At 48.2% G+C, this 15,463-nt stretch overlaps 1 protein-coding gene across 4 annotated transcripts in view; it reads right to left on the bottom strand.

Annotated features, from left to right (window-relative positions):
- Positions 1-15,463, bottom strand: part of Rbpms (RNA binding protein, mRNA processing factor) — a 153,081-nt gene that overhangs the window by 2,119 nt on the left and 135,499 nt on the right. For 2 of the 4 annotated variants that reach the window (XM_055593359.1, XM_055593362.1), the window contains one exon: positions 10,024-10,092. In XM_055593359.1, coding sequence (XP_055449334.1) covers positions 10,024-10,092 — 69 coding nt within the window. Of the gene's footprint in view, positions 1-5,180; positions 5,285-10,023; positions 10,093-15,463 lie in introns of those variants that run through there. The other 2 variants (XM_055593361.1, XM_055593363.1) reach the window with 2 other exon arrangements.

Raw genomic sequence — 15,463 nt, 5'->3', positions numbered from 1 at the left:
CTATCTATCTATCTATCTATCTATCTATCTATCTATCTATCTATCTACTTATTTATTTCCGTTTGAAAGCTTGCTTTGTTGCCCAGGCTACTCACAGTCCTCCCACTGAGTACTGCTAATCTATGCTATCCACAGCTATGTAGTGCTGTCTGGGATACTCTGGAAGCCTATTTTTATTCTGTCATTCATGTTATATTCTCCAGCTCCCTGTATTTTCTTGCTATCTTATTGAGAGGTTAGCTATCTTACTGACAGGTTAGACTCGTGTTGTAAAACACAGAAAGGGTATAAATACCAGCAGACTAGAATAGGATTTTGTACAGAGAAATGCTTATGTGATGATGATAATAATAATGGCCTACAAGTTTCATGGCACAAATACAGTCACCATGTGCCTGTGGAGCTTGGAAAAGTACTAGGGAGAAGGTGAACTGTACACAGCTTTTCAGAGCAGGAACTGACATGCATGGGTGTACTGTGCTGTCAGTCTGTGCTTTTGTCTCTCCCGGTTGTTGCAAATATGGAATCCCAGCACATTAACAGCTGCTTCCCGTAGAGAGCTGTAGGAATGCTTTAGCCTTGCACAGTGACCACTTCCTTCTCCCTATCTTCTGGCAGCAGCAATTCTCACTCAGAAGCATTTATCTGGCAGGAATAAACAACAAAAACTCCTTGAGGAAATTCTCACTTTCTGCGTCCTCTGCCTGTTGGTGTTCTGCTGCTGACGACCAGCGAGGGGTGAATATCTGTGATGCTCAGTTGAGGAGAATCTGTGTCCATCTCTAGGCAGGCAGTCCCAGAGGCATGGGGAGCTCGAGCTCAGGCAGCCTGGACTACACATGAGCTCCTGGCTAGTCAGAGCCACACTGTTACACCCACTTTCAAGTCAGTCACCAAAACCACTTCTCCCTGGGACTGGGTGGGTTCCAGAGTTCCCACACCTAGGTGTGCATCAGGTGACACTTCCCTGGCTGGGTGAGAGGAGGGGGACTCAGACAGAAGGTGGTGTCACCTAAAAGGTGACAGCAATGGAAATTCCTTTGTGAGCCTCTGGCTTCATAGTCTGACTCACTTCCTCACATCACTGATCTGCCAAAGGAACTTCTGCTGACGCACTGATCCTCTTTGAGCACTCCTGCCTTGCTCCCCATAGACAGCTGCTTCATAGAAATGACACAGTTTCACCATCTACAGCTGTACCTCTTCACCCTGACTACAATCCATCAACCCCAGGCTGTGTGCTGCAGGGGCTCATGAGGCACTGCACTGGGCTTTAGGAACAGAATAGGTCTGTGGAGATCATCCTGCTTCAGAGATGGACATCTTGGGAATGCAGTCAGCCAGTGAACATGACTTAGTGTGACGCTGCTTTCGAGACCCTGAGAAAGATGACAGCACGGGCCAGCTACAGGGAACAGGCCTGACACTATGGCTGTGCCAGGGTAGGCAGTTGAACAGTAGTCTAAATTAACCTTGTGCACTGGGGCTTACTTTCTGCTCCACTCAAATCTCAACATTGCTATTTGTCCCTGACCAAGGCCTTGGGCAGGTCTGTCCCTAGCATCATCCTCCCACTAACCTCTAACTTCCAGTCTTCAGCCATTTTGCCTTGAGTCAGAAGGTGAAAATGATTCTTTCAGCAGCTCCTCATGCATCTTTCATACTTCTTCCTATCCTTTGATTCTCTCATTACAGCAGCTCTCAGCCTTCCTGATGCTGTAACCCTTTAATACAGTTCCTCAAGTTGTGGTGACTCCGAGCCATAAAATTATTTTGTTGTTACTTCATAACTGTAATTCTGCTACTGAAATGAATCTTTTTTTAGACCAAGCAAAAAGCATATTTATCTTGCTTGTGCCTTGAACACTTTCACAATGATTTTCTGCTTCTCAATAAGGAAAGCCCGCTTGACCTGTCACACACATGTTTGGCACACATGGAACCACCACAGGCCCTGCTGACAAGCTTCTTTGTCTTAGACAAGTCTCATAAGGAAGGACTTTGGTCCTCACAGCATGAACCCCTTTAAGTCTGCCTGGGCACACACCACATGCAGGTTTAGGTGATTTCCCGATCTCCTTGGTATACAGGTAAGCAATCCTGTTGCCAGGGGTTCGAGACAGCCTGGTTTTGTTAGAGGCTCTATTGTAGGAGTGCCTACAATATGTCAAAATATGTCGGAAGCTGCACCATTCTGAGTGCCTCTAAGCATCATCCCCATAAATCTTAATGTAAATAACTGATGTGTGACCCCTGTAAGAGGGTTGTTTGTTCCCCAAAGGGATTAAGACCCGCTGCCTTGGTACATCCTTCAAGACTGTCTCAGGCTTTTTTTCTCTCCCTTTTTGTGAACATCCCCCTCACCAACATTTATAAACTCAGTTTTTGAAAACTCACCTTTCCCTAGGCCCCTCCATCAGGAAGGGCTCCGTAATGAGAGAAGTCCCTACAGAACTGCTAGGCAGGAATTATCTTGGATATTATTTTCTTCCCTAAGATGCCTCAACCCCAGATGGAGGGTACAGCAAAATGTCCCTTCGTTCTGACACTTGGGCTCCTCTCATCAATGTTGTAGTCTACCAGGCGGGGAACTGTGCTTGGAGGTCCAGCCTGGGCTCTACACAACCAGCTCTGAGGCACCCTTCTAGAGGATGCCAATCCCTCTAGGATACGGTGAATAAGCCTCTAATTCTGGCTTGGTAACATTCTTCTCTCCCTTCTGCACCTCTCAATGGGAGCAGTTGAAGTTAGGAAAGGAGAAGTGCAGAACCTATAGTGCCCTCAGCTACCATGGAGATGTAATTCTCACATGGGAAAAGAATGTATCCACACTGCCATCTATGTCCCAGACTGAACACAAGGTCAAGATGTAGCTATTTCAGTCCCTGTAAACAAGGAAGAGGTTTAGCTAGGAATGGAGTTCAAACCTTGGAATGTGTTAACAAGGACATTTAAACAGAATCCAAAGATATCCGGGAACACAAAGCACCACAGAGGGACAGCAGGCTGGGTGACCAGGGCAGATTCTTCTCACAGAGCCTTTTCACAAAGGGCCAGAGCAACACATTAGTGACGTCTCAAAAACCAGAGTAAAACAGCTGGCATGCATGGCTCTGTGTACCTGACGAGAAACTCCACTCTCAGCACCCATCTGCATTCTTGGCCTAACTGCTAGTGACTTCCCTTACAGCTTAACATTCATTTTTGCCAAAGTCGGGTAAGAAATAATCCCCTGCTACCATGACTCCAAGAAAACATGGGACTTTGAAAAATTAACCTGTCAGCTTTATTTTTTTGCTTGTGTTTCAAGACAGGGTTTCTCTATGTAGCCCTGGCTGTCTTAGACTTTTTTTGTAGATCAAGTTGGCCTGGAACTCACAGAGATCCTCCTGCATCTGCAGAGGATCTGGTCTATACACCAAATACTTGAAATGTTTTAAATACTTACTTACTGTAAATGCTAGTATTTGAAGTGGTGCATACCTGTAATTCCAGTACTTGGGGAGGCAAGGTCAGGCAAATTGCTGTGAGTTCAAGGCTAACCTGTTCTACAGAGCATGCACAAGGACCTGGCTTCACTCCCCAGGACTAGGAAAAAAAAAAAAAATCCCACTTTCATAAAAACTGTATGAGTGGCTACAGACTGTTCTTTAAATTACTCCAGAGAAAGGAAAAGCCTTGAAAACAAAACCCATGAAGATCAATATCATGGGCACTACTACTGAGAGCCATGGCGAAAGGGAACGGATTTCAAGGGCATTTAACTAATGGTAAATCATCGGCTGCCATGACCTTGACAGCTTTGTGCTACTGTAGGAAACAGACATCAGTTGGAAAAATACATTATGTGGTGGTTCACTTCCCATGTGCAAGGCAGGCAAAGTGGAGCACACATAGATGAACATACTTTTAAACAAGTGCTAAGAGGTGTCATTCTCAGCATAAAATCATTTAAGGCCCCGAAATGTGGTAATGAAACCTTGGTTTGCTGCCTTATCCTCTCCCCTCAGCAGCAATCTTGCCCTTCTTTCTGACTCATCCTTTTTTATAGGCCCCTCGTAAGGAATGAAATTTGTCTCCTTATTTGGACTGAGGCATGAAATGTCCCTGGCATTCTGCTACCCAAAGGCAATTTCTGCAAAGTCACCGAAAGCTGCCATATGAGGTAACAGCAGGCAGGTCATTTCTGGTAATGTACATTATACCTTCATTTAAAGACTCCTGCTGAGGGCCAGGCTGGGTGATGCACACCTGTAATCTCAGTACTGGGAAGGCAAAGGGAGGAAGATATGAAGTTCCATATTGGCCTGAGTTATACAGTGGGACTAAGCCTTCTAGACCAAAGTAAACCGAAACTGACTACTGAGGCAGTGATAGCCACCACTGACATCAAAACAACAGCCAGAAAAGCTTAGTGACATAGAGAATCCTAGTAGTCTAGTCACACTGTCATCCTGATTTCAGAAGACCCTCATAAAAAATGTCCCCCAGCGAAGTGCTGTGTTGCACACCTATAATCCCAGCACTTGGGGAGGCAGAGGTAAGGTGGATCTCTGTTAGTTTGAGTCCAGCCTGGTCTGCAAGTGAGTTCAGGACAGTCAAGGCTATACAAAGAAACCATCTTGATAAACAAAACACAAACAAAAACAAGTCCCATGGCTTCATTATACTTAATGTAATTGGACAGAAAGAAGAGAACATACTCATTTTGTCTCAGATTTCTAACAAACTGAATGTCAAATGAAGGCTTGGGAATTGAAAAGGAGGGAAAAGCCTCATTTACCATAGTACTACTGGAATAACCAAACACGTGAGTGGACCCAACTTTACTTGAGAAGACAATGGTGTGTCCTGCAAACTTATTGCCAGGCATGCTGACATATACCTTTCCCAGCACTAGAGAGGCTAAGGAAGGAGAATCAAGATTAAGGTAGTCTGGGCTACATAGTAAGATACGGTATCAAAACAAAAAGCACCCACCAATAAACCCAAGAAACAAAACTTTTACTAGCATCCTGGTTGACCTTAAGTAGTTTGTGGCTGGGAATCACTGGGAGAGCCTGCTAGACAACTGGAGAGGGTAGTTCGAGGATACCATGGGCCCATGCAGAGGCTGTGGTTCTAGGAGATACTGGTGCCCATCCTGCCCACACTGGTTGCCACGTGACTTTGGCACTCACCAGCAAGCTCCAGTTTTGCAGAACAGCTGGATGACAGTCGCCACCAGTGAAGATCGCATTAATACCCACAAGACAGATTGCAGCCGCCATCACACACCCGAGACCTGGGTGGACAGAGAGATCTGTTAACTGCACATGGCAACCTTTTCTGTGGGCCTCATGCTGCTCTGGGTCACGATGACCAGCCTATTCTGTTGGTGCATGGAGCTGGACACAGCTGCCACTGCAAACAGCACAGAATGCTTGCAGACTAGAAAGTGATCTTGGGACTTAGAATAATGAGCAGGCCGTTGGTCAGAGGCAAGGACACTCAGAGAAGTCATTGAGCCCAAGCATGGAAGGCTGTCTTTCCACCCTGTGGGGACTCTACATCTAAAGTCATGGTGTAGGATTCCACAGACCCTACTAGATCCCAGTGCCACCCCAAAGCCTGCTAGCCACATCATGAGATCTGAGGCCCCACACAGATAGACCCAGGACAGCCACCAGTTCCAGGGGCTGCCTCAGACTATAACAGCTTTGCTAAGTTCTGCTATGAAGAGGAAGCACATCCATGATTGTCCCGTGATGGCCAAGATACCAAGAGCTGTGAAATCTGAAGGTGCAGAGAAGAGAGGAGAAGAGAGCACCAGAACTGGCTGATTCATCTTTCATACACCTGGCAGCTTGGCTGCTGCTGGCCCGGCTGGTTTCTGCCAAATTCCTTATGCTAAGAAAAGAGCCCCACTCCATGGCTATGGACAGCAAAGACCCTACTGTAGTGCTTGTTTCCCTGTGCTCACTGCTGACTTCTTTCCCTGAGTCAGGTTGTATCTAGTTTTGCATCTTGTGCAGAATCTGCTTTTTCTAGAATTCAGACTGAGTCTGCAAGAGTCTGTCTTATTAGAGTAAATGGGAAAGATTTCACCACAGAAACATATAAAGAGGAGTAGGTGTGATTCTGGTTTCCAGAAGAAGCTGGGTTATTTGAGGAGTGGAAAAGACCTAATCTCCCTTCTGCCTTTGCCATACTCTCGAGGGTGCCCCCCAAGCCTGGCTGGCAACAGCAGGTCCAGGGTGATTCCTAAGGCTGCCAAGCTGAACTGAATTCTTGGGATGCCAACTGCTGCTGAAGTCATGCTGGTGGCTGGCTTCCTCATGACTTCTGGGCTTATGGTAACCAAGAGAACTAACTCTGGCCCTAGGTTCACCACAACACAGGGGCGGGGGGTGCTTTACCAACAAGCTGTATATACCAGGGCTCCACAGCTGGTAGTGAGCCAGTCATTGCAGAGACAATGAAGTGACCACCAGGCAAACAGCCCCAGAATGTGTGAACTCAGAATATGCACAGGAACAGGAGGGTAGAGCACAGGCTGCTCTAGGCATCTCCATCTCAGTAGATAATCTCACATGCAGCCAACCTTCTTCAAACTTAAAGGGACAGCAAGACACTGAACAGGCAACCAGACAGGCTGCAGGTATGCTGGCTTCCAGCTTACCAAGGCTTAAGGAATCTGGGACAGGCTGGAAGAAGACTATAGTATCTGACAGGGCAGAGGTTTGCAGCAGTATAACATACATGTAAATGTAACCACAAAAGATAATAGGATCAGAGTAGTCAGAGCCAGCGCCATCTCCATGTTGAGGTGACAGGCACTTCCCAGAGAGAGCTCTACAGCCCTGGCTGCTGTCCAAGCCCATCTACTTTCTGGTTTGTTTTGTTTTTCTAGACGGGGTTTGTGGAGTCCTGGCTGTCCTTGAATTCAATCTGTAGACTAGGCTGGTCTTGAACTCAGAGAACTGCCTTCTTCTGCCTCCCCGAGTGCTGGAATTAAAGGCATGCACTACCACCGACTGGCTCCACCTACTTCTATTTAACCATGGGAGAGGTAAAAAGATTGGAGGACATTTCTGGTACAGCAGGGTCTGCTGGGAAAGATCTGGACTGCTAGGCCGACCCGCCTCCTACATGGAATATTAAAAGCTGTCAAACTCCCAGCAGTTCCTCTCCCATTCCTATCAGACGTCATGATACGCACCCCTACTGGACCTCCTTATGTTCATTTTATTACTCCATTACCCTTCTCCTCATACACTGTAGATGCTCATTGAATATTTGCCGCTATGAGTTCAAGTGTGATCCCAGTAAGTAGCAACAGGAAGGGCAAGTCAGTCACAAGAACTGTCTGCTCTGGTGTTTGGTATGCTACAGTCTGAACACCACACTGGGTGTCTCCTAAGGGGGAGAGCAGGGGTGACTGCGGCACAGCAGTTGTGGACCTGCATGGAGACCCAGCGCCAAAGACAGACGGACTAGACGGTTTCACCCAAAAAGATGAAGGCGCAATCTGCTAATGAATTCCAAACACTTTTTCTCCCATCATTTCCTCTAAGTCAATGAGGCTGTTAACAACCCGTGCTTACAATTCTACGCATAGTCCTAGTGGAAGGCCAAGCAAATCTCACAAGTTCTTAAGAATATTATCTCATCCCACACCATTCCCCAAGCTCTTTAAAAGAATTGTTTAACTATATTTGGATATCCAACAAGGAAAGTCGTCATTCTGTTACTTGTAAAGAATGACAGAAAATGTCTTCATGCTCTCTTGTTCTTGATGGAGTTGGGAAATTGGTACTTTTCAAAATATTAGGCCTTTCAAACCTTATCACAGTTCTCTGTTATATAGCTGGACCATCACCAAAAGTCTAGTTTTCAGGGGGCCATACAACGTGTAGACAGACTAAACATCACTCTTCCACTGACCACATGCCAAGAGAACTTGAGCACGCTCAACCCTCTGCTCGCTCTTCTAAAGGTCTTCCTCAGACCACCAGTACCACAGACCCTTCTCTGCAGGCTGAGCCCAGGACATCCAGAGCAGCTGTTCTGTGTAGACTGTGTCAGTGGGGCTCTCGTGAGAATGTAAGACACAGAAGGTATAAACAGTAAAGAGCTAGCTTATATTTCTTGTTTAGTCATTTATTTCTAGAGTTCCCGAAGACTGCAAGGCATGGTATTGCACACCTGTAATTCCAACACTTGCGCCGGAGGCAAGAAGATCCAAGAGTCTAAAACCAGCCTGCTCCATGAGACCTTGTCTCAGAAAACCAAACACAAACACCCGAGGACCTCTTCTGGAGCAGGCCAAGGACTGTCCAGGATTTGAAGGACAGCATTCAATATTTTGGTACTGACACCCTTATTGCCTGTACTGTCTGGTTTAGCACCATCTTTCTCCCTAGGGAAAATAACTGGTGGGAGAAGGAAGCTCCTCTGTGGTATGGTGTTGGCCATCTGCTTAGCACTGGTCTACTGTGTTTCTCTTAGCTCAACACCACTGTTTCCAATTCTGCTTTACACTTCCCAAGATTATGTGCTTGAATTTTTAGCTGACTTTGAAAGACATGATCCAAGACTCTAGAAGTAGCTAAATGACAGCAGCACCTGCAGCCATCGTGGGCACTGTTGCCCACATCCTTCCAGACTCACCCCATAGGACACCCCCCAAGATCACATGGCAGCCAAGCTGTGGGCCACGCTCAGCTCAGAAGAGGCGGCCTGTTTTCAATAGACGTCACACTGTTTGGTTTGGATCTTTCTGGGGCTTTGAGAATCTGTGTTGATGGCAACAGTCCCTAGCCCTTTGTCGCCACTAACGGGTAAGGCCCACGACCAGTAGTTGGCCAACAGGTATTTCTGTAGACTTCTTGTGTCACATTGCTTTGTTTGGGTGTTTTTGTTTTTTTTCTGTCTTAATGGTCTTTTGCTTGTATATTATAGTTTCCCACTTTTAGGGGTTTCGTTTTAAAGTATGTGTCTATGTTTTCTTGTGTTTTTTTCTTTTTTATAGTCTGGTTTTTCTTTTTTGTTGGGTGGGTGGAAAGGTGGGAGGAGTTGGAAAAGGGAAGCTATGATTAGAATATATTGTATAACATTTGGAAAAATTCAATAATTAGAAAAACAATTGTTTTGTTTGTTTGTTTTTAAGTGAGGGCTGCAGAGATGGCTCAGTGGTAGGAGGAACTGTTGCTCTTGTACAGGACTTGGTTCCCAGAACACACACAGTGGCTCACAACCATCTGTAGCTCCAGTTCCAAGGGCTCTAACACCCTCTTTTGGGCTTTTGAGGCACTTCTTGTATGTAGCGCACATGCATACACTTAGCAAAATATATATATATATATATATACATATATATATATATATATATATATATATATATATATGTGTGTGTGTGTGTGTGTGTGTGTGTGTGTGTGTGTATGTGTATGTGTATGTGTATATATATTCATATATGTTAACAAATCTAAGAAAGAAAATATTAAAAATTTTTTAAATGTTTTTTGAGACAGGGTTTCTCTGGCTTTGGCTGTCCTGAAATTGCTTTGTAGACCAGGCTAGCCTCAAACTCACATCAGTCCACCTGCCTCTGGCTCCCCAAGTACTGGGATCAAAAGCGTGCGCCACCATGCCCAACTGTATTTTAAAATCTTAAGACTTGGCAACAGCAGCACACTGCCTTCTGTACAAAAAATTGTGTATTTGAGTGCATGATATCCCCTAATGTACATCCATGGTTTACAATGATATTGAGAAGAGTGTTGTTTAATGCTGAAAGCAGGTGAGCCACAACTGAGTTACAAAAATTTCTGATGCCTGGTCTGTAGATACTAGCCCTGCTGTTTACTCATGGAATGGGGTAGGCAGGAAACTGGTCCCCAAGTGAGACTGAAGCATTTCTGGGCTTGTTCCTCATTTTTCCACTGCAGTGAAAATGCCCAGGATAGAGGAAGCTGCTGAATGCAGACCTCCACCATGCATGGGTTAGAAGCACCGAGTGTGATCTCCCAGGGTACTTACACCACCTCAGCAGAACTGCCGGGACTTCCAGCCCTGGGAAGTAGCCTCGGAGGGAGGGAGCCAGCGCATCTGAAAAGACAAAAGAGCTGTGAGAACAAGGGTCCCACCTCTTTCCAGGTCTTCAGGCCTCCTTACTGCTCCAAGATGGCTCCATTCACACTGGCCAGTGTGGCATTTCCTGCCCAGGGGCTGAGGCATCCTGAGTCCTGAAGCAGCATCTTGAGAGAATTTCCACTCACAGGGCACCCCACTCCAGCTAGTACTGAGGTTCTGCCAACTGCCTTTCCTCTTCAGAGTTAACAGCCTGCATGGCCCTGTGAATTCTCCTCTCCATGCTCCCTTAGAAATGTCCAAGTTGGGGGAGCTGCCTATACAACAAAAATATGGACAAGGGAGGGGCAGCTCATGACCCCTCCCAAGACTGGCCTGTCCAGAACTCAACTTTCTCAGAGAGCCTGTTCTCTCAGTAAAAGGGTTGACTTCCTGGTATGCTAGGATATCAGGAAGACCAGGCTGTATTCACCACAACTGAAGAGGCAACTGTAGCCTGTGGCAACAAGCTAGACACAGATCATCAGGGTTGCCTCTCGCAGCCAGCCTAACTTAACCAGGCTGAAGGGTGCTTTCTCCACCTAGGATGCTCTGGGTCCCATGCAAGCAAAATGTGAACCGAAGGGCATGTTCATTTCATTCTTAAATACCCAATCACCAACTGACAACACCAGTTTTGTCTGTAACCTACTGGGAAGAAGGAATACCTCTTTAAAGCTGTCCCCACCCATCATTTTTTTTAAAATTATTTTTGGATATAGGGTCTCACATAGCCCAGGCTAGCCTTGAACCCTTCTGCCTCTACTTGCAGAACATTGCTGGGCATACTCTGCTTGCTCCTTTATTAGGAGAGAGGGCTAGCCAACCACTGAGTACAATGGGCAGACAGAATGTGCTGCTGGGAAGGCGAATGAGAGCAGAGGGAGCTTAGGAAGTAGGGGAGGGGCCTCCGCACATGGCAGGGTATTTACTCCTTGATGCTCCACAAGCATCAAGGTGAGGCAGGAGCCATCTGGCTGCGGTGGACGAACAGCTGGGCCAGAAGCAACTTGTAGACCACGCTATGGAGAGTCCGGGGACTCAAGGGTGGGAAACAAGCTGTCCCAGAGTGCAGCTCGGAAGGCAGAACAAGGCTCTCTATGTCCTGCTGACTGGACTGGAAAGGCTGAGGAGCCACGGAGTTGGGTCCTAGGGAGAAGCTAATTCCTGCACTTTTGTCCTGGTACCCAAACACTCCCAAACACTTTCCTTCCAACTCAAGGATCCCCTGGTAGCAGCCAAGTCCCCGAAATGTCAGTGTGGAACAGGAGGGCCACAGTGGGGAACTCCACACACTAGGACAACTTGAGGTAGGATTTCTGCTCTGGTTTGGGACATTTGTGGCTCCAGACAAAACCAAACTAAGGATGAACTGTAAGCTTCCGGTTCATCAGCTCTACCTCAGGCGTCCCCGAGGCCGTCCTGTAATTACACGTCCTCTGGGGACTATGTCAGATGTTATCAGGAAAACAGGGACCAGCTGGCCAGGGGCGCAAAAACTGAGGGTAAGGTCACATTGCCTGGGAGCCCCCAAAGGTCCTCAAAGACAGGCTGGCATCTTTCCCACCACTCAGAATGGGTTGGGGGATCAGAAACTTGTCCTTGGAGACAGACTAAAATACCCATGCTCCAGTGTCTGGAGCAAAAGGATAAAACAACAAAAAAGGGGAGGTCAATGTGGAAAGAGGGGGCTTAAGAAAGCTAGAGACCAGGAGCAGGGGGATGGAAGGGCTGAAGACAGAAGAAACCAATACCTACCCTTGGCTCATGGCTCGTTCAGCTGAGTCCATTTGCTCACTAAGCAGAGAGCAGAGTTGGGGCTGCCTTCCCGAGGCAACTGGGAAGAGGCAGCCTAGGGGCCATGGCCCTTAGGCGGGCGGCACTGGGAACCTAAACCCCAAATGGTCCATGTGCACTAGGTCAGTGCGGAGCAGTGGTGGCAGTTGTGCGGCCTGGGCATGGGGTGGGGATGTAGGGCCCTGAGGCCAACATGAGATGGTGTTCACTAAGGGGGACGCAGGGAGGGCAGTGAGCCGCAGGGTAGATGGCATGGGTCTGGGACTGGTGAAGGTGGGTGTGAGAAAGAGGCGGCCTTGCTGTCTGCCACCCTAGACTCCCCTGGCTACCTCTTGTTCCAACACTTCCTGCTAACCCCTCCCCCTTCACACACACACACACACACACACACACACACACACACACACACACACACACACTCCCTAAATCACACAGTGGCTGAAGACTGAAGAGAAAAGATGAACTTGCATGGTCTTCCTTCTGTGGTGTAGGCTGGGATTCTAGTGTGCTTTCTAAGACAGGGTGGCTCTTACACCCAGACGCCTCAGGCCGCCACCTTCCAGCAGGGGGCAGTGCATGCCAGGCCGAACTGGGCAGCTATCTGTTCTTGCACCCACGGAGGGGCAGAGTCCCAGGGGCATATAGCCAGGAGTGTGGGCAGCTGGCCAGGAGAACAAGCTGTTTTGTGTTAATAGCAACTGTTTGGAGGATGGCAAGGAGAGCGGATTCACCTTTACTCCAGTTTGGGCTGTTTGTTCCCCTGCAGCTTTTGGCCCTAGGTCACTGCTGTCCCTGCCCTGGAGGCTGCTTGGCTCTTCATTAACACTGAGGACAGGGACCACAGTTTTCCCACACCTCCTCCAACTCAGCTCTTCAGGTATAGGTTGGTTAAGCCTACAGTTGTAGCCCTGGAAGACCTGGCCTGCTCAACAGGCATTCTGGCCATTTCTGCACTGTCGGCAGAAGAATATGCAGGAAAACAAAACACACACAAGCTTACATACAATTCCAGGAGTCTGAGGTCCCCAGGAACTCCTAACACTAGCTCTGACTTACTCTGTGCCGGACAGAGAAATCCTGAAACTTTTCCCAATAACGCAGTTAGGGGGGTGGGGACAATTCATTGCCCCGGGGACACAGTATATGGATTCTGTCATCACACTCCATCAGGAATGCTGTTTCAAAACAGTTCTCACAGAAACACAGAAAGACCACGTCATCAGCCTGTAATATCCCAAGTGGTGATGGACTAGACAGGAGGAGCAGATAACCTGGGATGTAGATGATCTGGAGGGGAAAAAGGACCACGCTAGAGAAAGGGGTGAATACCTGCAAGTTCTGGAGCGGAAGCCTGGCACCCAACACCACCCAGAATGTGTGTCCAATGACGGCGCCAAGGTAAAAAGGGCCTGGCTGCCTCCAGGCTGGACAGCCACTCAATGCGCCACGCCTGGCATCCTCTGCACAGGGGGACACGGGGCCAGGCGGGCAGGAACTGTCATTCGCTTTGACTCTTCCCTTCTCTAGTGACTGAGTCCCATTATCACTGTCCTCTTCAGATCCCGGCACTCATGAGGCTTCTAGGGCATAGTGATGACCACAGATACCAGGAGGGGACAGCCTTTAGTGGCTTTTTTCCCCCTCTCTCTCTGCTGACTACAGGTACAAGTCCTGACCTTTGGTCCCTGGGCCACCAGGCTCACCTCAGCCTTTTAGCAATGCAGACATTCTTGGGCTAGGGCCCAGGTCATTTGAAACAAACCAACCCCATTCATTTGTCTATAAGTGTAACTGTGTATGTGCGAAGGAGGAGGGCAGCCTGGCTAGCACTCCTACTCGGTTTTGCTGTTTCCACCAGCTGGTGGCACCCAGGGATTGAACTCAGACTGTCAGGCCCTTTACCTGCCATTGCAGCTGCAGTTGGAAGTGCCCTATGGGCTGCTGGCATTCACTCACTCAGATGCCAGGTCCTGCTCTGGACTCAAGACTTCTGGAAGTACAACTAGGGCACGACCAGTCGAGAAAGGGTCTGCAGCCCAGAAACTTTGAGAGCAACACGCCCTGTGTCCTTGCGTTGATACAGTGTATGAACAGCTGTGCTGTGATCTGGAGGGGCTCCTTCAGTCACTCCCTGGGCTTCCCAAGGTCATCTGACCACAGAATCTTTTCATTCCGTACCGGCTCCTAAGACCCACGGAGCTGAGAAATGCCAACATGGGTCCCTGACAGTGGTGATGAGGAGCTTCCAATGTGGCATGCAAATGTGTAGCTCTTAATGTAACTACCATACAAGGCGACCGCACCAGCGACAGCCAGCGCTAGTCGCCGTGGAACAAACCCAAAAGCAAGCCCATCCCCCTTTGAACCTAACAGTTAAAACAATACTTCAAAAAAGGATTTTTCAGGTGAGATGGCTGGCTCGGCGGCTAAAGGCACTTGCTGCCTAGACTGATAACCCGGGTTCCATTCCTGGGACCTAAAGATTTGTGTATTTGTGTGACTTCATCCATAGGGTAGGTCCGCCATCTGAACTCATCCCAGCGAGTTATCTTGGCTGTAACAAGGAGATAGCATATATATATATATATATATATATATATATATATATTCCTAGCACTTGAGAAGGTGAGAAAGGAGGACTCCTGCAAGTTTGAGGCCAACCTTGACTACATGGCAAACACTACCTCAAAATAACAAAATGGCCCAGCTGGAGAAGGCTGGTTTGTCCAAGACTTCTAGCCAGGAAGACAGTGTGTCAGGGACCCACCAAGCTGGGGACTGAGCACAAGCCCTTGGGCTGGCTCACTCTCCCGTGCCTCAGCTCTTCCTGGCTGCTCTCAACACAAGTTGGGCTCCTGTTTCTAGACAGGCGTGTGAAATGTGCTCCGAGTCTCCAGGTTCACCGAGGCGCTGCTCCAGTCGAGGGCACCCGAGCGTGTAACGCCCTGCGCCAGATTTGGTGCACAGCGGCCGCTCGCCATCCGTATTTAATCTTGTCAGCCCGTTAATTTTTAACTATGTTTGCTAGCAAGGGCCATTAGAGGTCCCTGGGAGCTGAGCTCAGTGAAGCGGGCACAGCTCGTGCACAATGTATGAAGCTCAAAGTTAGGCTGTCCCACTTTCTCATCCTGTCATTGGGTTCTGGCCCTCCCCCACTGGGCAGCACAAACTCTGAATAAAACATGATCCCATTTGGAGTCAATTTTCCTTTTGCTCCCATCACAACTGGTTTTCTTCAAAGAGAAAAGTTCGCTCTTCCGTTTATGGAGCTGGTGTTGGGTAATTACAAAGTTTCCTTGTGGCTCCAAAGTCACACACGGAATGTACCTGGGGGGCCTGTGCCTCGGGAGCACTAGAAGCCACCATGGACGGCCAGCCTGGTCCCACATGGAGCCTCTCCGTCCACGCCAAAAGCTCTAGGCGGCCTTTGCCCGCTCCTGCTCTTTCTCCGTCCCCCCAAAACTAAGTCTAGCACAGGTGCTAGTCTGATGTTCTGTATTCTCCTGCTCAGCACTGGACGGGGGGGGGGGGGGGGGGGGGGGGGGGGGGGGGG

Source organism: Psammomys obesus, unplaced genomic scaffold (genome assembly GCF_907164565.1).
Source record: "Psammomys obesus unplaced genomic scaffold, mPsaObe1.curated_primary_1811, whole genome shotgun sequence".
Taxonomy (NCBI): Eukaryota; Metazoa; Chordata; class Mammalia; order Rodentia; family Muridae; genus Psammomys; species Psammomys obesus.
Note: the sequence above shows the minus strand (reverse complement) of the source record. Positions and strands in the feature narration are given on the sequence as shown.